This window comes from Sprattus sprattus (genome assembly GCF_963457725.1).
Source record: "Sprattus sprattus genome assembly, chromosome: 5".
Classification (NCBI taxonomy): domain Eukaryota; kingdom Metazoa; phylum Chordata; class Actinopteri; order Clupeiformes; family Clupeidae; genus Sprattus; species Sprattus sprattus.
This window is the reverse complement of record NC_137924.1, coordinates 28,009,674-28,035,992: the sequence shown is the minus strand read 5'-3', so window position 1 is coordinate 28,035,992 and position 26,319 is coordinate 28,009,674. Positions and strand designations below refer to the sequence as shown.

At 45.1% G+C, this 26,319-nt stretch overlaps 1 protein-coding gene across 1 annotated transcript in view; it reads right to left on the bottom strand.

The window, feature by feature from the left end:
• cfap91 (cilia and flagella associated protein 91) overlaps positions 1-23,461 on the bottom strand; it is a gene marked incomplete at both ends in the record, with an annotated part of 30,247 nt that extends 6,786 nt beyond the window's left edge. The window contains 14 exons of the mRNA XM_080838489.1: positions 2,723-2,944; positions 5,443-5,589; positions 6,130-6,201; positions 6,587-6,700; positions 7,445-7,578; positions 10,039-10,221; positions 13,444-13,601; positions 14,053-14,230; positions 14,711-14,895; positions 21,110-21,166; positions 22,046-22,129; positions 22,538-22,695; positions 23,110-23,186; positions 23,374-23,461. Coding sequence (XP_080694615.1) covers positions 2,723-2,944; positions 5,443-5,589; positions 6,130-6,201; positions 6,587-6,700; positions 7,445-7,578; positions 10,039-10,221; positions 13,444-13,601; positions 14,053-14,230; positions 14,711-14,895; positions 21,110-21,166; positions 22,046-22,129; positions 22,538-22,695; positions 23,110-23,186; positions 23,374-23,461 — 1,857 coding nt within the window. The remainder of the gene's footprint in view (positions 1-2,722; positions 2,945-5,442; positions 5,590-6,129; positions 6,202-6,586; positions 6,701-7,444; positions 7,579-10,038; positions 10,222-13,443; positions 13,602-14,052; positions 14,231-14,710; positions 14,896-21,109; positions 21,167-22,045; positions 22,130-22,537; positions 22,696-23,109; positions 23,187-23,373) is intronic.
• Positions 23,462-26,319: the final 2,858 nt, after the last annotated feature.

Below are 26,319 nucleotides of genomic sequence, written 5' to 3'. Positions count from 1 at the left end.
GATCAGATCTATCTAACGTTAGCTAACTAACATTAAACTAGCTAAACCGAACTTAATCATTTCTAAAATTATTATTACTAGTTATCATTCACCATAGGCGATGGCTTGTTGCTTCGAGCCTGGTGACGACAGGCTATGTAGTTCAGTATGTTTTAGCTCCTCTTGATGAAGTCAGCAGAAGAATTTGCCTGTGCTGGATTGACAACTACTTGGGCAACTCGTTGTCCACAAGCCCGACATGCCTTGCTTTCATTTTTCAACGGTGGCTGGGTGTATGAATTTTATCAGAACCTGAGACTGTGACAGTCTGTGTTTGCTGGTCCTCATTTCTCCTCACTCTCGCATTCACAGGTCTGGTTAAGAAGCGCTCCAAATATTTTTTGCTAGAACGTTCGGTTCTTCATGCAACAATCAGTTAAGGCGAAAATTAAAACATTTTATTGCAACTGGACCGGGTCATATAGGCTACGATGTTTTTGACAAATTCATTAAATTATTATTACAGAAAATTATTGGGGCATTTTTTGCCCTTTGCCCTCGTGTATTTCCGACGCTGCTTCTGACAGTACATTTACAACATAAGCCACACACACACAGGGGCGGAGATCCCGGGGGGGACGGGATCTCCCCCTCGCATAACGTTGTCCCCCCCCCAACAAAATTGAAAAAAAAAAAAATTAATTTTTACATTGTCAGGTCACCAGAGTTGGGATGCGAACCCGGGTCGCTGGCGTGGTATTCTACGCTTAACCCCTTGATTCAGCATGAGACGCTGGCGTTACACGGACCTCCCCCCACCTCTTTTAGCAACGTGTTTGAATTTTCCTTTACTGCTCGCGGCCAAGACAAATGTTTTTTTCCTGAAAAATACCTTAATAATAAAAGCCATATATGAACTCTACGAAACTGTGTTGTTATTTTTCGCCACAGTGTATTTCATTCCTTGTTATTCATTCATTTACATTTGTACTACGCATCTCTACCCGTCTTTCTTATCTCTGATTGTTTTACGAAAATGGCGATTCCTCCTATCAAGTTACTAGAAACTGATTGACACTTATTGTATCCAATAGTACTTATTCTCAGGTTTAAAACGGTACCTCCTTTGCCTGTCATTAGGTAATTTAAAGGTCTGATTGGATAATGCGTAACTGACTAAACAAGATTTATTGCCAGTGCGTAATGACGCAGGTCATTGCTCTGTTTTTTTCGACAGCTGACAGTCAAGTGACGCGAAGACGGTAGCGCTAGTTTCATCCGAGTTCAGCTCAAAGTTATTATAGTCCAAAAGTTTATATTATTTAAGACTGTATTATATTATTGTGAGAATGAAGAAGTACACCACAGAACAGGCCTTGGAGTTCATGTTTGAAGACAGTGAAGAAGACGAGTGCCTTGAGTGGGCAGATGATAATTCAGACGGCGCCAGCATTGATTCCCTCGATGAGTTGGATTGGGATGAACGCATTGATCGTGTCCTTGACATGTAAGTACATATCTGCATTTACTACTGTGAGCATGCATTTAAGTTTGTTTCCACGATATAATTGCCAAGTATTATCTGCCTAGAAAGCACGAATGCTAGCAAGCTGACTGAGCTACTAATTTTATATGGGTGGATGCTGGCTTCATCACGCACGCATTGGTTATTTTATATTGTCGTTTTCCTGATCTTATTTGTTTGCTGTTTACGTAGTAATAGTGTTATAAAAGTAGTAATAGAATATAACTAATACTGTTGTTCACATAGATAGGAATGGTCATGTAACTGATATGACAGAATATACTCTTGTTTCCACAATATAATTACCAAGTATTATCTTGTGTGAGTGTGCTATTGATTCTACAATCTCGAAAATTAAACAAATAAAAGAATTTAAAAAAATCGAGAATATGTCTACATTCATTGTTTCCATCAGGTCCGCTTCACCTGCTCTCTCTCTCTGACAGCCGGTCAGTCATTTCCCTACTATCACTGGATAAAGGCATTTCCCATGAGGCTTTGCAACCATCCTACATTGATTTATGAACAAAAAAACGAATTAAATCGCTGGCCAATTTATATTTTTGGTCATGAAAGTTATGTAAAGTCTGAATAAAAAGAATTAAATCAAGGTAGGAGGCTAAGCAAAAATCAGTAGGCTGGATTCATGAAAGTGAGTTTACCTCACCATAAGTGAGATGTTTTGAGACAACAAGTGCTATATATATTGGTTGGACCACCTCGTTGCATACCACCGGACTTCTTGGAGATTATCACTGGAACTTGATCTGATTTTATTAGTTTTAACTCAATGGACGGCTCATGGACTCCAGTCACTGCTGCGAAGGGCACTACAGAAGACGTTAATTTGCATGCAGCTGAATTCCTCCTTGAAGAGCCTTGGTATGCGTTTGAACTTTCATCATTATTTGTCTGTGAGTAGATGTTGGTTGTTAGGACATGTATTGCCGTTTAGAGAATTTAAAACTGACGTCGAATTTCTGTTTGTCACTGTTATTAGAGAATTCAGTATTTAGCAGCTAAGTTATGCTAGCTCTCGTGACAGCAATTTTTGTCATGTCCCCCCCCCGGAATTACTCTCTGAAATGTTCCCATGTATTGTCCCCCCCTGCAATGAAATAGGATCTCCGCCCCTGCACACACACACACACACACACACACACACACACACACACACACACACACACAGAACCCCCCCCCCCAGCCACATCTGCCAACCTGTTTGAAGATGTGGTCCTCCTCCCTGCGCCTCCTCTCCTCCACCTGCCTGCGGCCGCTCTCCTCGGCCTCGCGCATGCGTCTCCTCCGCTCGGCCAGCAGTGTGAGGGCGTGGAGGCGCCGCTCCTCCTGCAGGCGCACCAGCTCCTTGGACAGGAAGTCCAGCATGTCTACCAGCGCCGCCCCCGACACTCCTGCCTCGTAGCCCTCCATCAGGGAAAGCTGGGGGACAAAGACAGGCAAGGTCAAAGGTTAAATACATTTCTAAAATGTTTATATATTGTTTTGGTAGTTGGGGTAGCAGTGTCCTAATTGTTATCTTAAACAATTAGTAGAAATTAATTATAGTATTCATAAATACTTACAAAACATTAGAAAAACTGTGAAAAATAATAATAACAGTTCTAAATATCAAAACCATCATTGCATTTATAAACTATGCCTCAAACCAAAGAACTAATTAGACAGATGATGTGCTGACACACGTTTATTTCTACTATTTGTTGAGTACTGAATATTGATAAATGTAAGCAGCAGTAACAGTAAGTAATGATGAATAGTATTTTTCACCCATAAGGCGCCCGTTTCAAGCTAGCAACACACACTAGAGCGCCGCTGTGGTCAGAAGATCCCCACTCCACGTATTCTTAGTGAGAAATTTAAAATGCACTGACACCCACAGCTCAGATTTGTAAAGTCTACTGCAAAATCTATTGAGTGATGCCCCTGTTCTGCGTCATCGCACATCTAATCTATTGATGTTCTTGTTAAAGGAATGACCTTAAAGTGATGGTAGCTTCCTAATACCACAGAGACTCAGTCAATATGATGGTTTTTCATCAGGAACCAGGTCTATTCTTGACAATGGCGCGCACCAAGGGAGAGACCATGCTTTCTCATGAGAACACACCCGCATTTATGGCAAGAGATCTCTAAAAGCACCTCTCCTTTATATATGCAGTAAACAAAGACCACAGGTCAGTCCTGTCAATGCAGCCTGTTTATCTGACAGTGGTGTTTGGTTTCACTATGCTCTACCCTTACAACTCTCATCAATATAAATGAATGATAATGATAATGATAATGATAATCATCATCATCATCATCATCATCATCATCATAATAATACACTAATAAAGCGCGTATGCCTTAGTGTCTATGTAAATTTGAACACGTATACTCTGCTAACTGGTTGTTGGTAGGAGGCTTGAATTGAATCATGCCACTAAGGGAGTTAGTCCTCTTACACACACTCATTTAGATAGTAATGTACAATAATTAATGCCATTGTCTTTCCCAGGTCTAAAAAAAAATATTACAAACCAAGATCTGGCTGTACAGAGGAGATTACATTTAGCAGTTAAGGCAGTGGGCTGGGTCCATCGGGGTGTTACAGCAAGAACCCTAAAACCCCCAACTACTGGTCAAATTAAGTATGGCAGTGCTCTTACAGTATAGGAGCCTGTTGAAGCATTTGGTCAAGGCCATCATAACAAAGTATATTACCATTTTAAACAAGAGCTCTGATCAAGTAAAATAAAATAGTAAATGTTTACCTGATAAAATATTTGTGTTTGCTGCTTTGTTTGATAAAAACTGAAATTTAGAACAGGCTGTAGGCTATATGAGCGTCTCAGTCAGGCACTAGGGTGTTGCTTACTGCCAGAGGGGGGCTTGCCATGAGAGGTGTGGGAACCATAGACGTATACAGTATACATCTATGGTGGTAGACCACAGGCCTTAAAGAAAACTACAGGAGGCCACTGTCCTCCCGTGATGAGGCCAACAAGTCCCCTTCACACCAATTACAGAATGTGACATCAGCAGCAACGCTGCATTAGTAGAAAAGACTCTTTGTATGGTGTAGCTGAAATTCATCCTCCAGGGGCCAACTGTACGTGTCAAACCCAGAGTTGCTTAATGTAATGATGAGGCAAGTCTGACCCAGAGTCACTTGAAGTAATGATGAGGCAAGTCTGACCCAGAGGCACTTGAAGTAATGATGAGGCAAGTCTGACCCAGAGGCACTTGAAGTAATGATGAGGCAAGTCTGACCCAGAGTCACTTGAAGTAATGATGAGGCAAGTCTGACCCAGAGTCACTTGAAGTAATGATGAGGCAAGTCTGACCCAGAGTCACTTGAAGTAATGATGAGGCAATTCTGACCCAGAGTCACTTGAAGTAATGATGAGGCAAATCTGACCCAGAGTCACTTGAAGTAATGATGAGGCAAATCTGAGCCAGTTAAACTGAAAGTAATGATGAGGCAAGTCTGACCCAGAGTCACTTAAAGTAATGATGAGGCAAGTCTGACCCAGTTAAACTGAAAGTAATGATGAGGCAAGTCTGAGCTTGGTGACTGACTGACTGCTTTCTGGGCCAATCACCAGGATCATCAGCAAGTGCAGTAAAAGGCATCTGCCTCGCTGTCTTCCTCTCTCCGTTTCGTATCCTTTCTGCTATCTCTCTCTCTTTCTCCCTGCTGGGTAATCTCATGTCACTAGTGAATCTCCATTCGTCTCTGCAGTATGAGTCACCTCAATTCTTTTTCTGAGATAGCATATGTATCGGTCTATATCAATCAACATCATGTGTAAAGTGTAGATAGAAAGGGAAAGCTGGAGTATTTATACACTTGTATGTGCTTATGAGGTGTGTATGGTGCGTGTGTATGTGAGTCTGTACGGTGTGTGTGTGTGTGTGTGTGTATCTGTATGTACCTTGTTGCAGTGGACCTCCCTCTGTGTCTGCAGCGTGTGTGTGAGCTGCTTCTCATCCTTGAGCAGCTCCTGTTCCTCTCGCTGGAGTGCGTGAGTGGTGCGCAACTCTTGGATGAGCTCAAGGCGCTTCTCCTTCCCCTCAAACATCTGTGGTACACACACACACACACACACACACACACACACACACCACAAACAAATTCACCACACAGACACACCACACACACACACACACACACACACACACACACACACACACACCAAACACACACACACACACACACACACACACATACACACACCACACACAGTTTATGTGTGAGACAGAACGACAGCCAGATTAAACTTTATATCCCCCAAAGCATTGTTCTCCAGTCTTACATTTGCACCTGTCATTTATATTAACAGTAAGCCATGACCTCTACACCTGTCTTTAATTGCTTAGTCATAAACGATGCATGTTTAAAAACACCAGCATGCATTTAGGTTGCCCCTGCATGACAGAACATAAATAGGGTGACAGCAAAATATCTCAGTGACAGCTGAATGATCTATTTCATTACATGAGTCCATGGAGCGTGTTCTGCATGTTGTACGTGTTGTACGTGTTCTGCATGTTCTGCAGTGTGACAGACAGCTGTCTGAAGTGAAAAGGGCTGCCTGTTCGGGCGGAGAGTGGGATCACACCTGGTTCTGAATGGACCGGCCTCGAAGTAACTTCTGCAAGAAGATGACTGCCAGCTCCTTCTCTTCATCTCCCTACAGGGATTATACACGTGCAGACACACACACATTAATTACTTAAGTGTGTGTGTGTGTGTGTATGTGTATGTGTGTGTGTGTGTGTTGGTGTGTGTGTGTGTGTGTGTGTGTGTGTGTGTGTGTGTGTGTGTGTATGTGTGTGTGTATAGTTAATGCTGTGGCCTAATGACCACTTTGAGAGTTCTCTGAAAGATGATGTGATTGGCTGAGAGTTCTCTGAGAAAAGATGTGATTGGCTGAGAGGTCTCTGAGAGAGGATGTGATTGGCTGAGCGTTCTCTGAGAGAAGATGTGATTGGCTGAGAGTTCTCTGAGAGAGGATGTGATTGGCTGAGAGTTCTCTGAGAGAGGATGTGATTGGCTGGTCATGGCCGGTCCTGTACCTCAGGTGGGGCCTCCACCACAGGGCTGTCGGGTCGGGGCTCAGGTCGCTCCGTCTTATAGAGGAAACGCAGAGTCTTCTTCTCCTCCACACGCTCCTTCTCCTCCTTCAGAGCCTGAGTAAGAGAGAGAGAGAGAGAGAGAAAAGGAAAGAGAAAGAGAGAGGGAGAGAGAGAAGGAGAAGGAGAGAGAAAGAGAGAGGGGAGAGAGAGAGGGTGACATAAAACGGCATACAATCATAATAAAAGCAGAGACGGGGAACAGAGAGGGAACTTTTTTTATTTTATTTTATGGGCTGCTATCGTTGAGCCCACATTTCTTTCTAGTGTATCATGAAGTCAGCAAAGGACGAAAAAACATTTTTGTTTTTGTCTGTCTTTCTCTTTCAAATTTCCCTGAGACAAGCCTTGCTTGAAGGACAGCGTGATGGCCTACTTTCTGGCCTACTTTCACTCTCGCATTAGAAACCACCCTCACGCCTCCTCTCACTGCCGCTAGTGCTGCTTCTGGGTCGAGTCTGACAATAACCTCCTTCACACTACAAGCTCACTTGAGTGAAGGCTGAACAGCTGGGACTGGTATGATTAATTCCTGTCACGGCCACTCCGCCTTAGCAAAGGCATCGATTTCAGTAGTGGGCTCGGTACATTTTAACAATTTATCCTTAATCAAGTGTATGGTACTGAATGACACTTCATTTAAACTGGGACTCTGAACTGAGAGCATTGTTGAAACCATGTGTGTCTGTCTGTCTCTGTCTATCTGTCCAAATAGACATGCTGTCAGCTTAAGAAGCCTTTTGCTTGTACAGATAACGGGTGAAATAGGCTGAGGTGAAGGGTGAAGGGTGAAGGGTGTACCTCATAGGTCTTCATCAACTCCATCTCCCGCCGGTCAGCACGCTTGATGAAGCCCTTGTTCACTTTGGGTTTTGGGGCTTTGATACGAGGCTCCAGAAAAGAGGAAGGCATGTTGGCCTCCAGCTGCACTAGGCCTGAAACATACATACAGACAGACAGACAGACAGACAGACAGACAGACAGACAGACAGACAGACAGACAGACAGACAGACAGACAGATTCAATTTTATAGTCAAGGTGTGGAATAAATGTATATAAAAAGTCAATGAATGTTAAATGTTACTAACAAGTCAATGAAATGCAGCCATGTATCAGCAATAACAATGGCTGGAGCCTTCTCTTGATAGAGGGGCAATATGGAGGTTTCAGCATTTGATATGCTTGATGGGGAGTGCTGAGTCATAAACACACTCTGAATGCTGCCCTAATTGACCCAGAGGTAACAGCATGTTCTAGATGGATGTTCTAGAACCGAAACCACAGGACAGCAGAAACTATAATTCTCCGGAAGTGTTAGGACACTGTGGCATTCTGAATCAGACCCCTCATGGCAAACAACAAAGCCTAACAAAATTGATGGAACACCATTGGACATACAACAAAAAAACACTCTCTCACCCTCTTTTTTTTTCTTTCTCTACCCCCCCCCCCCCCCCTCTCTCTTTCCCCCTCTCTCTCTCTCTTTCTCTCTCTCCGGAAACTTTCCATGGGAAGTTAAGGGAATTTTTGAAATTTTTAAAGTAAAAATTCAGAAAAGTTAGCCTATAACGCTAAATAACAGTTGTAAATCGGTCAGATTTGAGTGCACCCATGTTCTATAGGGCTAAATTTGTGGGAAATCATTGGTGATCGGTTCACATCCATTCTACACCCTCGGATTTAAATAATTAGAATACGTTTCACATTTATAGTCATGATTCTACGAGGCATTGTGATGTCCTAAAATTAAAAAAGCACTACACGAACACTGCAAATGGCAATAGATAAATAAATAAAGACTATCTCAATCGCCCCATAGTGAAATAGAATGGACACATCTACATCCTACAACAGTACCTCCACCTCTGCACCGGTGAAGTAAGATCTGCATTTACTGGACCGTGTGTGCAGAATAAGTGAACTGCATTACCTAGAATGCACTAGGCATACGGGCTGTAGACATGATGGTTACATGTTGAAAGTCGCTCCAGTTAAGTTAGAGAAAAACCCACGCTGGGCCGTGTGAGAGTAGTATTTTAAAATGCAGACTGGTGTGCTCTTTCCGTTTTGACACGATTTTGATCATTCTCAAGTTTCTTTCGCGTTGCCTGTGGATGCTGTCTATTCTGCACACGTCGCTATGCCCTTATAAGGAGCTGGCAGGGCGCTAATATATATGCAAATTCAGGTGTACGAGAATTTGCGTTCAATTTAAGGATCAGTGCACAGCTAAGAACACTTCGGCGGTTTAAGAAAACATTTCCAGGCGCTCATGAATCCAGCAGAGATCTTATCTTAGGTTGGTCTTTTGAAGAATATATTTGAGAAGACATTTAAGAAAATGTTCAAGAATGAGGCCCATTGTCTGCCATATGACAAGGTAACAGTTTGTATAAATAACCCCAACATTTCCAGTTAATTCCCTTTAATTCCCGTATTTTCCCGTTAATTCCTGTATATTCCCCTTAATTCCCATGGAAAGTTTCCAGCTTTGAAATGTCCTGGATTTTTGCAACCCTACTTCTGACTGAGTAGGCACCCAGTGTAGGCAACGGCAGGCAGTGCACACAGGCAGTGCAAATAACCCACAGTGAAGTCAGCAAGCTTGCCTTCAGCATCCTCCTACATTTGCACCCAGCGGTTACGTGTTAAGGGATCATTACGCCCACGGAAGAGGAGAGACGCAAGGTGGCATTCATTTCAGACACCATCTGTCAAGGTAAACAAGTATGTCATGAAGATGCCCCCACTACAATTATATGTGTGAGTTGACAAACTGCCCCAATCTGGTTATTGTGATGGCACTAGGCAGGAAAACAGCAGCAGAAAGACAAGTAAACACTCAGAATAGAAAGTACACACTCTGCAGAAGTATGAGCGGCTCTATAGAGTGCTGCCCTCTGTATCCACCCTTTAAATTCCACCCTTCCTGGGCTTTGTGGGCTCCTTAGCTACTGCTATTAAAATGAGAATGAAAATGGTCTGTTTCCTCCCCACTTCCACCCTGAATCCACACACACGCGCGCACTTGCACACATCCACATCCTGCTTACTAATTCCATGCCGGCTGCCCGGCTGCACATTTTCTGCCTCATTAGTGTGTCAGTTTGAGCGTGTGACGGAGGAGAGGAGAGGTGAGGAGGGGAGAGGACAGGAGAGGAGAGGAGAGGAGAGGAGGGGAGAGGACAGGACAGGAGAGGAGAGGAGAGGAGAGGAGAGGAGAGGAGAGGTGAGGAGGGAAGAGGAGAGGAGAGGAGAGGACAGGTGAGGAGGGGAGAGGAGAGATGAGGAGAGGAGAGGACAGGTGAGGAGGGGAGAGGTGAGGAGGGGAGAGGAGAGGAGAGGACAGGTGAGGAGGGGAGAGGTGAGGATAGGAGAGGTGAGAAGAGCTGACCTTCGAAGGTGTCCAGGAGCTGGCTTCTCACCACGTTGCGCTCCGAGTCACGGTCGGGGAAGACGCCCACGCAGGACAGCGGGGCATAGGTGGGCGAGCCGTAGTCGGAGTAGTCCTTCACGATGTCACGTCGTTCAAGTTTCCCCTCGATGTTCTTACGCTTCTCTGTCAGCTTCCGCAGAGCTGCGAGAAGGTGGAGAGACAGAGAGAGTTAAAGAAAGACACACAAACATGCCTTTGAGTGAGCATGTAGTCACATGTGATGTAGTTGTTGCGTATGTGGTTGATGCAAATCTCGTTGGTTCTGTGCTTGTGTGTGTGTGTGTGTGTCCATTACATATAATGTAGTCTGCCCATATGCTGTTGAGGTGAGTCTCTTTAATGCCCTGGTGCGGTATCAATGTATGTGTGTACGAGATGTATGTATGTTTGTATATATATGTATGTATCAGGGGCGGCTCGTCCATAAGGGCGACTGGGGCGACGCACTGCCTATTGGAAAATAAAAAAAATAAAAAATAATCCTGATGTATAAATTCAATTGCCTTCTAAATTGCTTTGGATTAAAGCGTCTGCTACACGACTACATGTAAATGTACATTTCATATTTTTTTTTTTTTGGTCGGATTCTACCACTAGACCGTCTGATCTGCCTCTGTATGTCATTGTGGAATCAGGTAGCAGTCATTCAGTCAGCTTAGAGTCGTGATTCAAATGGCCCCGCCCCTTCAGGGTGATTTTGGGCGAAATGAAAATCGCCCCCAAGACCTCTCTCATTGACTTTCATGTTAAATGCGTTTTTTTTCACAAAACAGAGCTCTCAATGCATTCTCTATGGCTTCCGGGAGGGCTCGCCTATGGTAACAGCCAATGAAAACGTCACACAGCTTCGACAGATGCATGTCAAGATGGCACCTGTTCAGCGCAACAACTCCATACGCTCTTTGACAGAAACTTCTTTTTAGTCAGAGTAATAATGGTAAACAAGATAAATTGACCAAAAAAACAATTAGGACTTCCTAGACCAAATGTATCCATTCAACAGTTTTCTACAAAGGGAGGGAAATTGGAACAAAAGAAAATCACGGTCGTGAAGTGGCTAACGCGGTCTGTATTTCTATATACCACTGTCACTTTCCATAGGTTTCACAGTGTGAACTAACTTTGAATTATTTTTTATGTGATGACTTATTTTGCTTTTGTAAGCCAATACTTTCAAGATCAGTCAATAAATATTGTTGGTTTGGACGTATGTTGCCCCCTTCTTTATGTTGTTAGTGGACATATCGTGTGGATAATGAAAAAGTGGGATCATTTAATGTGGAGCCACATCATGTTTGCTTATGAAGGCTCCTGAATGTAACTTTCTTCCATAGCGTTCCACTTGTAACTTGCTACACTAGCTTTGTAGAAAGAGGGGAGATATTACTGTTGGTTGCTGCCAATAGTGGACAAAAAGGTATTGCTGTATGAGTAAATCGGATAACTTAATGTACCTACTGAATGGGTCGTCTTAATCATTATCAATGACCCCCCCTGATAATTTTTTCAGGAGCCGCCACTGGTATGTATGTGTACAACAAGTGTTTGTGGGGGCGTGCGAGTGTGTGTGTATTCTTCACATATAATGTAGTTGTTGTGTATGCTGTTGAGGTGAGTCTCTTTAGTGCATTGGTGCGGTATGAATGTATGTGAGCATGTGTGTATGTATGTATGTATGGATATATACAGGTGCATCTCAATATATTAGAATATCATCGAAAAGTTGATTTATTTCAGTAATTCTATTCAAAAAGTGAAACTCATATTTTATATAGATTCATTTCACACAGACTGATATATTTCAAGTGATTATTTCTTTTAAATTTGATGATTATAACTGACAGCTTATGAAAACCCAAAATTCAGTATCTCAGAAAATTAGAATATTACTGTAGACTGCTAGAAAAAAGGATTTTTAACACAGAAATGTTGGACTACTGAAAAGTATGAACATGTACAGCACTCAATACTTGGTTGGGGCTCCTTTTGCATGAATTGCTGCAGCAATGCGGCATGGCATGAAGGCAATCAGTCTGTGGCACTGCTGAGGTGTTATGGAAGACCAGGTTGCTCTGATAGTGGCCTTCAGCTCTTCTGTGTGTTTGGGTCTGTTATCTCGCATCTTCCTTTTCACAATACCCTATAGAATCTCTATGGGTTTTAGGTCAGGCGAGTTTGCTGGCCAATCAAGCACAGGGATACCATGGTCCTTAAACCAGGTACTGGTACCTTTGGAAGTGTGTGCAGGTGCCAAGTCCTGATGGAAAATGAAATCTGCATCTCCATAAAGCTGGTCAGCAGAGAGAAGCACAAAGTGCTCTAGAACTTTCTGGTAGATGGCTGCGCTGACCTTGGACCACACAGTGGACTAACACCAGCAGATGACATGGCACCCCAAACCATCACTGACTGTGGACACTTTACACTGGACCTCAAGCAACTTGGATTCTGTTCTTCTCCTCTCTTCCTCCAGACTCCGGGACCTTGATTTCCAAATTAAATGAAAAATTGACTTTCATCTGAAAAGAGAACTTTGGACCACTGAGAAACAGTGCAGTCCTTTTTGTCCTTAGCCCAGGTGAGACGCCTCTGACGTTGTCTCTGGTTCAAGAGTGGCTTGACACAGGAATGCGACAGTTGAAGTCCATGTTCTGGATACGTCTCTGCGTGCAGGCTCTTGAAGCACTGACTCCAGCTGCAGTCCACTCCTTGTGAATCTCCCTTGAATGGGCTTTGTTTCACAATCCTCTCAAAGATGTCGTTATCCCTGTTGCTTGTGCACCTTTTTCTACCCAATTGTTTCCTTCCATTCAACTTCCCATTAATGTGCTTGGATACAGCACTCTTTGAACAGCATGCTTCTTTAGCAATGACCTTTTGTGTCTTACCCTTCTTGTGCAGGGTGTCAATGATCGTCTTCTGGACAACTATCAAGTCAGCAGTCTTCCCCATGATTGTGTAGCCTACTGAACTAGACTGAGAGACCATTTAAAGGCTCAGGAAGCCTTTGCTGTTGTTTTGAGTTAATTAGCTGATTAGAGTGTGACACCATTGGTCATCAATATGGAACTTTTTCACAATATTCTAATTTTCTGAGATACTGAATTTGGGGTTTTCATTAGCTGGCAGTTATAATAATGAAAATTAAAAGAAATAAACACTTTAAATAGATCAGTCTGTGTGTAAACAATCTATATAATATATGAGTTTCACTTTTTGAATAGAATTACTGAAATAAATCAACTTTTCGATGATATTCTAATTTATTGAGATGCACCTGTATGTATGTATGTATGTGTACACATGTTTGTGAGTGCGTCCAAGTGTTTGTGTGTGTGCATGTGTGTGTGCGTATGTTCTCACAGATGATGAAGTTGTTGCGTATGCAGTTGAGGCGTGTCTCCTTGGTGCGCTGCTGGTGGCTGAAGCACTGGTCCAGACGCCTGACTGTGGACTCCTGCTGGGTCTCCTCTCTCTGCCTCAGGAGCTGCATCAGCAGGGTCAAACGGGCCTCCTGTAGCCTGATCTCACACACAGACACGCACACACACATAGACACACAAACATAGACCCACACACACACACACACACACAGACACACACACACCCACACACACAGACACACACACACACACATACACACATACACACAGAGACACACACATACACAGACACACACACACACAGACACACAGACACAGACACACAGACACACAGACACACACACACACAGACACACACACACACAGACACACACATAGGCACATGTGTGTATATGAGATATGTATGAGTAAAAGCTTGGATATAAGCATATAAACAATGCTTGTGTGTGTTGTGTATATGTGTTCACACATGGCTGCATGTACACTGAACACAGCTGCTCTGACAAGATCTCCACACACACACACATACACACACACTTATGATTCCTCTTTGCTCGCGGTGTGCCCTGAGTCTAGCTCGCTCACTCACTTCTCGATCTCGCTCTCCCTGAAAGCCCACTCCTTCCTCTCCATCTCCTCCATCATCCTCCTCCTCTTGTCCAGCTGGCCCAGGTCGTTCAGGGGCGGTAGGGTGGCCTCCCAGGCCCTCTTGGCCCGGGCTCGCTCAATCATCTCCACCTCCGCAAGCCCCGCCGGCAGGCCATGACCTGGGGGGGGGGGATATGTGGAGGGAGGAGGAACGCTCATGACAGTTAGATGAGATTTAGAAGTGAAGGAGTAGGATGCAAAGCCATGCAGTGTGTTTAAAGCATTTATTGAGTCGCTGTACTGGTTTGACCCTATACACTGCAAAGGTCAGAGGCATTGGAAGTGCTTTTGGTGTTTCGTGTGTGTGGGAGATGTTATGTCTGTGTGTGCGCACATGTGTGTGTGTGTGTGTGTGTGTGTGTGTGTGTGTGTGTGTTTTTATGTAAATGTCTTTGTGTTTGTGTGTGTTTGTGCTTTGCTCTAGGTGTATTTTCTGTAGAAATTTACACCAACAACATATTTGTGTGAATGTGTGTATATGTGTGCGTGTGTGTGTATGTGCGCGTGTATGTGTGTATGTGCATGTGTATGTGAGTGTGTGTGTGTGTGTGTGTGTGTGTGTGTGTGTGTGTGTATGTGAACACGTGTGAGTCTCATACCCCAGGTGAGCGTGGCCAGTGTAAGCAGCTCAGGCGGGGCAGTCCCAGGCCTCAGCACGTACTCAGGGGTGTATGGGTCCGTCTGCGCCTCGCTATCCCGGTAGTCCGTCTGCACCCCCACCGTGCGCTGGAACGGGGTCGGGGGGCGCTCAGCCTGCCTATCCCCGTGATGGAAAGGAGTTGAGCTGAGGAAGGGAAAGATAGAAAGATGGGAAGAGAGGAAGGACAAAAAGGCAGTAGATAACAGTCACTTAGTTACAGTCAAAACTATAGACACTGGTCAGCAGTGACATTAGTTAACGATAACGTAAGTTATGTCCATAACTATGGATCTATGAGACCGAACGATGACCGTCACCACGGTCTACACCATGAATGGTACCTCTTCTCGTTGCCTGTCTCGAGACCATAATACCAAAAGGGTCATGTGAGTGACCGGGGGCTGACCCCGCAGCATAAAGCACGTCCGGGGACACGCCCCCTTCCTCTTGCCTGGAACGCCTCAGTCCGCCCCGAGCGACAAAAGAGATGGTGACGGTCATCGTTTGGTCTCATAGATCCATAGTTATGGACATAACTTACGATCTATTTCGACCTCACTCAGACCGTCACCACGGTCTACACCATGGATGACTCATACCATCAAGGTCGCGAGGGAAGGAACTACGCCTCTACAACCTCCTCGCCACAGAAAACACCGCTTCGCTCAGTGGAGCTGGTGCTGCCACATTGACCCTATAAAAAATGTGCAAAAGTGCAAGGTGCACTCCATGAGGCAGCTGCGCAGATTTCCGCTACAGAAACCCCTCTAAGAGCAGCCCAAGAGGTGGCCATACTTCTCGTCGAGTGTGCCACCAAGTTACCAGGAACAGGCAGACTGACTGCCATAGGCCTGTGCGATGGTGTCAACCACCCAGTGTGACAGGCGCTGCTTGGACACAGGATTGCCCCGTTTGGCGCCGCCACAACAGACAAACAGCTGTGAATGGGTGTGCCTCAGAGACTGCGTACGTGCCACATAGGTTCTTAGCGCCCTTATCGGGCACAGACTCCCCAAGTTCTCCCCAGGTGGGGCGGGTTCTGGGTGGAAAGAGCTGACCTCAATCACCTGATTCACCGTCTGCGAGTTCACGACTTTAGGGAGAAAGGATGGGTTCGGCCACAGTGATACCCCAGTGAAGTCGGCCTTCCACCGAAGACACGGCTCACTGACGGACAGAGCATGAAGCTCGCTGACCCTCTTAGCGGAACAAATCACAAGGAGAAACACTGTTTTTTGTGTAAGAAACTCAAGGTCAGCCTGGTCTAGTGGCTCGTAGGGGGCCAGAGCCAGTGAGTGCAGCACAGTGGCCAGGTCCCATGATGGAGCTCTCAACGCCCTGCCCGGCCGCAGGCGGCGTGCTCCCTTGATAAATTGAGAGACCAGGGGATGTTTCCCAACCGTCTGTCCATCGACTGGCTGGTGACCGGAAGAAATGGCTGCTGCATAAACTTTAACAGTACTGGACGCTCTTCCCAAGTCCAGAAGTGACTGAAGGAAGCCCAAAATGCTGTGCACGGAACACGTCACTGGGTCTACCTGTTTGCTGTAACACCAGTCCAAGAATGCGCCCCACTTCTGGCTGTAGCAAGCCTGCGTAGAGGGAGCCCTGGCACTCCTTAGGGTGTGCATAACTGCCTCCCCTAGCCCCTGCGGGAGGGGCTGAGGAGTGGCCATGCCCACAGCTGGAGAGGTGCTGGATTGGGGTGCCAGATCTGACCACCTGCCTGAGACAGGAGATCTGCCCTGACTGGAAGGGGCCATGGCTGCCCCTGAACCAGGCGGAGGAGAGCGGGGAACCACCATCTCCCTGGCCACTTGGGAGCTATCAGCAGGACCTTGTAATGGCCTGTGAGGATCTTGTGGAGGACATAGGGGATCAGGGGAAGAGGAGGGAAAGCATACAGCTGGCACAGCGGCCAGTCTTGGGACAGAGCATCCTGGCCCAGAGGTGCCCATTGGTCCCTCATGGAGAACCACCTGTCGCAGTGAGTCGTCTCTGACGACGCAAACAGGTCGACCCGAGCTCTGCTGAACTGCGACCACAGTTGCGCTACCACACTCGGGTGCAGTCTCCACTCGCCCGGGAGAGGGCCAGTCCTGGACAGGAGGTCTGCCGCTCGGTTCTGCACTCCCGGAATGTACACTGCTCTCAGGGATGCCAGATGGGTAAAGGCCCACACCAGAAGTTTCCAGGCTACCTGGAGGCTGCGCAGGGACCTGGTGCCCCCTTGGTGATTTATGTGGTACACCGTGGAGGAGTTGTCCGATCTCACTAGGACATGTCTGCCCCTGATAAGGGGGAGAAGTTCCACGAGGGCAAGATGAGCTGCCCTCAGCTCCAGCACGTTTATGTGCTCGCCACTCCAGCGGGAATCCCACCAGAGAAGGGAGGGGGGCGCCGCCGAAATTGAATCCTGTAGCCGTTCGCCACTGTAGCCAGCACCCATTAGTCTGACACGCTCTCTACCCAGCTGCTCAGGCATAGCTGGGAAACGGCTAAGGCAGGCGGCTTCACACCGCTAGGAGGCTCTACCCCGAGAGCCTGCAGCCTTGGGGGGTTGCTGCTTTTGGGGTGGTGCCCTGGGGAAAAAACGCCGCTGGTGTGCCGGCTGCCGCTGTGGGGGTCTTCCGCCCCTAGGGACGGCAGGCTCCACGAACTGTCCCCTGCCAGTGCCGCTAGCACGGGACTGAAAAGGTGCAGGGTAAGGGCCTCTGCGCCGGTATGATGTAGCGGCCGCCCTGCCAAAGGTCAGACAAACTGACTCTCTCGTTTGTCGTGACTGCTCAGCCGAGTCGAAGACACCCTGAGAGTCGGGATGGAACATTTTCCCCGGCATCACTGCCATCTTCATCAGGTCCTTCCTCACACTCTCTGGAAGGGAGGTCTGTGCCAGCCAGATCTGCCTGCGTGCCAACACCGCTGAGGACATGGCAGCGCCAATGTCCCTGGTGAGCTGGGAGTGGGTGATGAGCGCAGAATCCACCAGCGACATTGGTGTCCTGATCCTCTGGATTAATAGTCTTCCTGATCGCTGCCAACAAGATGGCCAGCGCATTACCAGAGCGTGCCGCCCGTGCAGTTGCATTGTAGGAACGGCACACAAGGGTGTCCGTCTTAAGTCACTCCCTGACTGGGCACCTGGGGTCAGCAGTCACCCGAGCTGGGCCAAGAGATGTCAGGGCCGCTATCTCCCGCTCGACTGGTGGCATGTCCGTCAGGCCTGAGCCTACCTCAAGCTGGTCTTTAGTCAACCTGCGACACCCAGGGTTAAACTGCGGTGGGGCCGTTGGATTATTCCACAACCTCTTAAGCATCTGCAAGTAATCCTGCGCCGCCGGGACAGAGATGACAGGCTGGGACTTGGAAATGCCAGCCCAGACCCCCTGGGCTGGAGCCTGGGCTTCAACCGGCGCACTCAGACCCACAACCCTTGCCGCAAAGAGGACCCTTGACAGGACATCTGTGGCTGAAAACTCGCCCTCTCCTGCGCTCTCATGAGTAGAGCCCGCACCCGCCAGCGAAGACGTGTGCCTCTCCTGCTCAGTCACTACACTAGTGTCAAGCAGAGATTCCTGTGCATACAAAGACAAAATGTCCTCTTGCTCAGCACTCTCACCCTGATATGGGGGCAACTCCTCGTGAGAGGGTTCACACTAGATGTCGACCGATGTATCGGTCGGCCGATGTATCGGGCCGATATTTGTCATTTTTTAATCTATCGGCATCGGCCGATATCTGTGTTAAGTAGCGCCGATTTATAGTCAGGCATGTCCGCGGGCAGCCCCGTGTTATTGGTACCGGCAGAACGTGTGTGAAGGACCCCAACCCAAAACTTGTAATCCTGGGAGATAAAGTAAGGCTTAAATTCTGCTATTTCAAAGTTGTATGGTGGTAACATATTTACTAGGTTATATATGTTACAAGTAAACTATGAAGTGTTGCTTCACTTAGTGAAAGGTAAAAAAAAAAAAAAACCACGAAAAGCATTGAACCGTCGAGAGCTGTAACATAAGGCTACAGCTGATTGAAGGCTCACAGTTAACTTGTCCTTGCTGTTAACTTAAACTTAAATACTCGAAATCTAGTAGCAGCTTGCTTGCTTACAGTAATATGTTGGGCCAAATGTTATGAGTTCTGCTTACATTTTCCTGTATTGGAGTCGAAAAATGTCTCTCTGTTCGTGGGGTGGAGGAGGCGACATGAGGTTGCGCTATGTTATGCTACTCCGCCCCTCTCACAGACTGCTCCGTGCTTGGAGATACAGAGCAGCCATGGAGCAGCTCAGAACGGTGTATGACATTTGTTCAGAAGCGTTGTTTAGGTGACGCAGACAATAGCCGAGTTTCCAAAGAAAATTCACCTCAAGAGCATGCGCAGCTGCGTGTGTTTCTATCAACGTGTTTGCGAATAAAAATGGATCGTTAGCCTGATGAAGTGATGTGTTCAGACAAATGTCTGTATATAGCCTACGTCCACAGTAAAGTAGTAAAACGTTAATAGTCAAGAATGTGAGAAATCACAAAGGGTTTAGCATTGCCCTTGCAAGTCTGTGCATCATGACAGTTATTTTGTTATTTATGTATTTGTGTGATTACTACTAGATTATGGTAATTTGGTTTTGAAAGCAAAAGGTTAAAAACAAAAACAACATATAAGGGAAGGTTTCGTTTCTTTTACGCATTTTTCTAAATATATTAGTGTGTAATTGTTTTAATGTGAATAGAATATTGGGAGTTTTACACTGACTTGAGTCTGTTTCTTCTGTGTGGAAATTGCTGTCTGTTAATATTTAAATATTTATTTAATTTTTCTGTAAATTAATATTTCAGTTAACACTTGCGCCCAAACAAAACTCGTATGTATGACTCAAGGTTCAAGTCAGAGTTCAATAAATGTTAAAAAATGTAAAAAAAAATTGTGTGCATCTACTTATTATTAGTGTGACGCTTTAGCATGCAAATTAATGGGAAAACCTTTAGATATCGGCCCTGAAAATCGGCCAAAAAAATCGGCAGCCCATATCGGCTATCGGTTAACCCTGACCTCTAAGTATCGGCATCGGCATCGGTTATAGAAAACCCATATCGGTCGACCTTTAGTTCACACAGAGCGTCGGAGCCACTACCTGTGGTAACGTGCGCTTCCACCTTACCCAGCCTCTCTGAGAGGCCCTTTATGGCAGCCAAGATCTCAAGATGAGCTTGCTCCTGGGTTATGGGGTCACTTACGCGTTGCCTCTTGGAAGACTTAGCCGCGCTGCGTGCCAGCTCACCCCCAGCAGAACGTGCGCTTGTGCGCCTCTTTTGCGCTCTAGTACCCTTCCTGCCCCCTCCCCAGAGACTACTACATATAAACAAAACCAGCTTAAAGGGAAAATAAAGCTTCTTTACCCAGCAGTAGACTGGCGACAGTGAAGGCTGACCATGCGCGGACGCACTGCTTAATTAAACAAAAGAAACAGGCTCACCGAGTGGGCACGATAATACGCTAGCAAACAGCAAGGCTTACTGTGCGCGAACGCACTGCTTAATTAAACAAAAGAAACAGGCTCACGAGTGGGCACGATAATACGCTAGCAAACAGCAAGGCTTACTGTGCGCGAACGCACTGCTTAATTAAACAAAATAAACAGGCTCACTGAGTGGGCACGATAATACGCTAGCAAACAGCAAGGCTTACTGTGCGCCAACGCACTGCTTAAACAAACGAAAAACACAGGCTCTTAATAAGTGTTGAGCACAACTACGGCCTAGCAAACAAAGTTTTACTGTGCACGAATACACTACTTAACGATACGGACTTACCACACAATCCACAGGGACACTAGGCGCCTGCCGCGAAGGAACGGATTGATCTTTCGTGGAGTCCAAACAGCCAAGGGATATTTCCTTAACACACACTTACCGGTCTGAGATGAGGCGAGAAAGGCAAGAGTAAGGGGGCGTGTCCCCGGACGTGCTTTATGCTGCGGGGTCAGCCCCCGGTCACTCACATGACCCTTTTGGTATTATGGTCTCGAGATAGGTAACGAGAAGAGGTATCATTCATGGTGTAGAACGTGGTGACGGTCTGAGTGAGGTCGAAATAGATCAATTCTCCCTTGTTCTGCACACCAGTTTTTTTATGGCTCTACATATTCCTTCAAAAATCAGTTTCAAGAATTGGAATTGGCAGAACCACGAGAGATAATATCTATAAAACGGTGAGAAGTACATGTTTGTTACTGTAGAGGAGAAACAGAAATCTCTAGGAGCTTTCTAGATCTCAATCACAGACCTAATCAGACAAGCTGCTTTAATCACATCTAATTCCTGTGCTCAACAGTAAATATGGTGGGATGCTGTGGAGAACTCACGAGGGTACGGCGAAGATCACATCCGCAGGAACTTGCTGTGTGAATGGGATTAGGGGACTAAAAGAAGGAGAGGAGAGGAAAGGGGATGGGAGCAGGAGAGGACACAAAAATGAGTGCTGAGTGAATAACAGAAAGCACAACAGACAGATTTCACCTGTAATGACATCAACCTGAGAAAAGACATTTCTCTCTCCAGGCACTGCAGTCATGTCTGGAATAATACGCTTATGGAGTTCAGCATTTTAATCAGATAACCCCATAATTTCACAGCGGAAACATGTCTTTTGTCTTTTGCCATTCCAATGCCCAACTACCACTGGTGCCCTGGTCCTATGGTCATTGCACTACAAATAAATGTTCCTGCTCACATTCGGAACGACATTGGTGTGTGTTATGGGCATTGCTGTGCTGTTGAGGATAGGGGATTTCCATGATTATCCAACAGACAGATTTCACCTGTAATGACATCAACCTGAGAAAAGACATTTCTCTCTCCAGGCACTGCAGTCATGTCTGGAATAATACGCTTATGGAGTTAAGCATTTTAATCAGATAACCCCAGCCATAATTTCACAGCGGAAACATGTCTTTTGTCTTTTGCCATTCCAATGCCCCACTACCACTGGTGCCCTGGTCCTATGGTCATTGCACTACAAATAAATGTTCCTGCTCACATTCGGAACGACATTGGTGTGTGTTATGGGCATTGCTGTGCTGTTGAGGATAGGGGATTTCCATGATTATCTGATAATGGAATTTACAGAAAATCGTTGTGCTTTTACGAGTTGTGCATATATCTGTGTGTGTGTGTGTGTGTGTGTGTGTGTGTGTGCACGCACCCAGTATGTGTATATCCATACATGATTGATATATAATGTAAAAACATGAAAATTACATGACATTCCAGAATTTATGAGCATGCCATTTGCCTCCTACCGCTTGAAATACTTCCAACGGTCTGCACCAGACACACTGCAGCCCTGCTGCTCAGGTCCTTGGGTCTGGATCCCTGGGATGACACTTGTGCAAGAACACACACACACACACACACGAAAACCACATCAGTTACAACCAACCCTTTCTTAATGCAGGTAATCACAAAGCATCACCATACACTGATGTATCGCACTGGTAGCCTCAATTGTTTTGTGTAAAGCATGTGTATGAAGTGTTATGAAGTGTTTGTTATGAGGGGTGTTATACACTTTCACACTGCCTGGCCTTGTCATGTCTGCTAACATGTTGTGTTGCTCATGTATACGTTCAGTGTGAAGCATTTTCAACCGCCTTTGTGTGTGAGGACATTTGCCTTGCATTGTCATCTCTAGTCCTACAGTATAACTGCTATTTCGCACAGAAACCTTATGATTGCTGTTACCTCCATCTAGAGTCCTAGAGGCATAGGTTAGTGACAGGGAAGATACATACTCAGCTAGCTGCTGTAGCGCCTGCCTGCGTTGGACGGCATGACCACGCCACCTGCGATTGATGAACTCTGGTACGGGATCCGTGGACTCCAGACGGAGGGTGTAACGGGGATGGTGTGGCAAGTGGCTGAACATGGACCTGAATTCCGGCACCTTCCGCTAAAGAGGTGGATTGTTGGGGGGGGTGAGTTGGACACGTTTAGAAACATTTTCATAAAAACACTGTAAACATGTAGTACTGCTGTCCAATTTTGTTTTAAGACACCCCTTATACCATCCATGGTGCAAACGAGGCAGGTTTGTGCCTGTTCCTTACTGGTTGGCAGAATTTTAGAGTGAGCATGACTATTGCTTCATGTGATTCAATGAAAGGATGCATTGTTTGAAAACCATCTGATTCATCAAGATTCAGTACCCACAACTTTCTGCTAATTTCTATCTCCCAATAATGCTGTTGGGTAGCCCTCAATGACTTAGGGATGTCAGAGGTTACCAACGGGCGGGATTACCCTAATAAACTTCAGATAATTTACCTTATAGATAAAGAAAAAATAAAGATAAAAGCTAACTTACCACTCTGTCCACTGACGCCTGAGCCTTGAAAGAGACCCTAGCGTGATCCATCTCCCCGGACACAGTGTAAACAGGATCTACATAAAGGTATATTTTGAGTCAAATACTGTCATGAAAGCCCCAAGTTTATTATTAAACTAATAACAAGTAGCTGTTTATGATCTTATCAGCCAACTTAAATATGCTTATGTAAGCTAACTTTTCGTGTTTATTTTTCTGTGGCTAAATAATCGTTACCTGGTAAACAGGTTTACTTTAACTCACCATAGAGATAGTCATGTACCCGCTGAGGTCTGTAGCCCTTCTTGCCCTCATTTTTGCTGTAAAATGTTCGAGTCACAGAAACACTCATTTTGGTATGTCTATAAAATAAGTACAAGCTTAATCTTGTTCGCCAAATTCTGTAACTAGGCTAAACGTTATGTGGGCTATTTGTCCTGCATCGTCTGTACAGCCATCTTTGTCCGTACTAGCAATGGCCTACGTTACCATGGAGATTGTAAACTGTCGTCTCAGGAGAAGACTTGTAACCCCGCCAGGTGGCAGCAAAGTGTTGATTTCACCACGTGAAAGCAGTGAGTGACTTTGAGATGAGGGTTTAGAATTGAATTATGTATTTAAAAATCAAGCAACAGTGCAAACGTGAAAGACGAACGGGGAAAGTGTCCCTGCATTCTACCCTGTCTTGTGGTGTATTTTACAGTGTTACAATCAAATTAAAAGAAAAGAAGAAAGAAACAGGATGAATGTTAATCAAGTGCACATGCTCTAAATTACTGTAGCCTTATTGATATCCTGTCTTTAGGTCAGATTATTATCAAATAGTTCAAGTTTATGTATACAGCACACATTTCATATGTTATACATAGACACAAGCTTTATTGAGTGTGCCACTAAAATAAAAAGCCCTAAAGTTTTAAACAGTTCCGTTTCCATTCGTATAGAAAGGCCTACAGTTTCTAACCAGGTCAGTTTCCACCCGCCCCCAATGACTTACAGTGATTCAAAGACTAGAAAAATAAATATGTCTTCAAAGAAGAAGGAGAAGTTAAGCAATAGGAAAATATGACCACAGTGCTGTTTTTGCAAACAAGTCAGTATGCACTTCCATGAAGATAAGTGTCAAGTGTCAAGCGCACACACACACACACCATGTATCATTTATTTTGTCATACTGGCTAGTCATCCACTGGCCATATGTGTGTTTGTGTGAGCGTGTGTGTGTGTGTGTGTGTGTGTGTGTGTGTGTGTGTGTGTGTGTGTGTGTGTGTGTGTGTGTGTGTGTGTGTGTGTGTGTGTGTGTGTGTGTGTGTGTGTGTGTGTGTTTATGTTGCTCTTGAAACAGGAAAACGAAACTGCTTGTAGACCCCCTCATTCCCCCTCACAGCTGATGGTGTTGCTTTAGATTACCAAGCAAACCATCGATTGTGTTTCGCTGACATGTGTAAGACACAGCTGACACAGTTCTTTTTTTACTCATATTGTATTACAGTAGGTTATCATTTTCACTCTAGAAAGAAAATGATCTGATAAAGTAGGGATGAAAAAGTCCATTTTGGATTGAGAGTGTTATTGAAACATTCTGCCCAATCAGAGTCCATGCTGTACATGCATTGCTTTGCTGCAGTGGCCTATTTTCTCAATGATGCAATAATCTTCTCCTTAGGTTATCATTTCTTTTTTCCCCTTTGGCTTTTATATAAAGATTGAAGGTAATGGACATTCCTACCCTACTGCTGCAAAATGGGGGAAAAAATACTACACATAACTCAAACAGTTGCATAGCGTCCTTTGCCGAGCATGAGAGACTGGTAGCTTAATTCTCTCTTAAATTATCGTAATGAAAAGGAAGTGTGAATCAAATTGCAACTGCAAGGTCATATAGTCGATCTGTAACCTTTTTCCCTTTTCAGCCACAGTAGTATATTCCATTTATTTGTCAATTCAGTCGTGGTGTCATTCTTTTCACTCATTGATTTTTATTGATAAGCATGCTCTTAACCCTTAATTGCTCAGACTCCTGCATTGTGCTAGTATTTCCGGTTGCTCACAGTCGGAGAATAACGGGGCTTTATACCCATCAAATATGCAAATGTGTGGTTATCATGGTTTTCACATTATTCGATTCCATCCTAGCAGTTATTATACATGACCCAAGTTTCAGAATGATTACCTCTAAATGTGTTAAAGGCTGTCGAGTTAGTCTGCTTATAAAAGACACCACCTTCCACCACCTCTCTCTCTCCGTCTCTCTCTCTCTCCGTCTTTCTCTCTCTCCGTCTCTCTCTCTCTTTCACACATGCTTCTACAGGGTCAGAACCACCTCTCTCTCTCTCTCTCTCTCTCTTTCACACATGCTTCTACAGGGTCAGAACCACCTCTCTCTCTCTCTCACTCACACATGCTTATAAAGGAGACAGAACCACCACCTCTCTCTGTCTCTCTCACTCCGTCTCTCTCTCTCTCATTCACACATGCTTATACAGGGCTCAGAACCACCTCTCTCTCTCTCTGAGAGCACCTGGCGCTGTGGTGCGCTGACAACAACCTGGCCCTCAACACCATGAAGACCAAAGAGCTTATTGTGGACTTCAGGAAGAAAGATGGTGCACACACCCCCATCCATATCAACGGGACTGTCACACAAGTTCCAACCACTGAACATTTGCACATTGAACATTTGCACAAGAATGTCTTTTTTATCACACTTTACTGTTACCCAACTCTTAACTGTATTACCTTTACTTAGTATACTTTTTTGCTGTTTTACTGTTTTACTGTACTAACCGTACTTACACCACTTACTAATCATTATATTACTAATACCTCATTCACTTCTTTTTACTTATTACCACCACTAATACTTACACCTGCACTTTATATATTTCACATTTATATATTTCACATCTATCTACACTATTTTTTCATACCCAACTCTTACTGTATATATCTTATTTATTCAATTATTCCACTTTACATATGCACATACTCAGCACTTTTATTGCTATTTTGCATTTCTGGTTAGATGCTTAACTGCATTTCATTGTCTCAGTACCTGTACTCTGTACAATGACAATAAAGTTGAATCTAATCTAATCTAATCTAATCTAATCTCTCTCTCATTCACACATGCTTATACAGGGGACAGAACCAGCCCTCTCTCTCTCGCTCTCTCTCTCATTCACACATGCTTATACAGGGGACAGAACC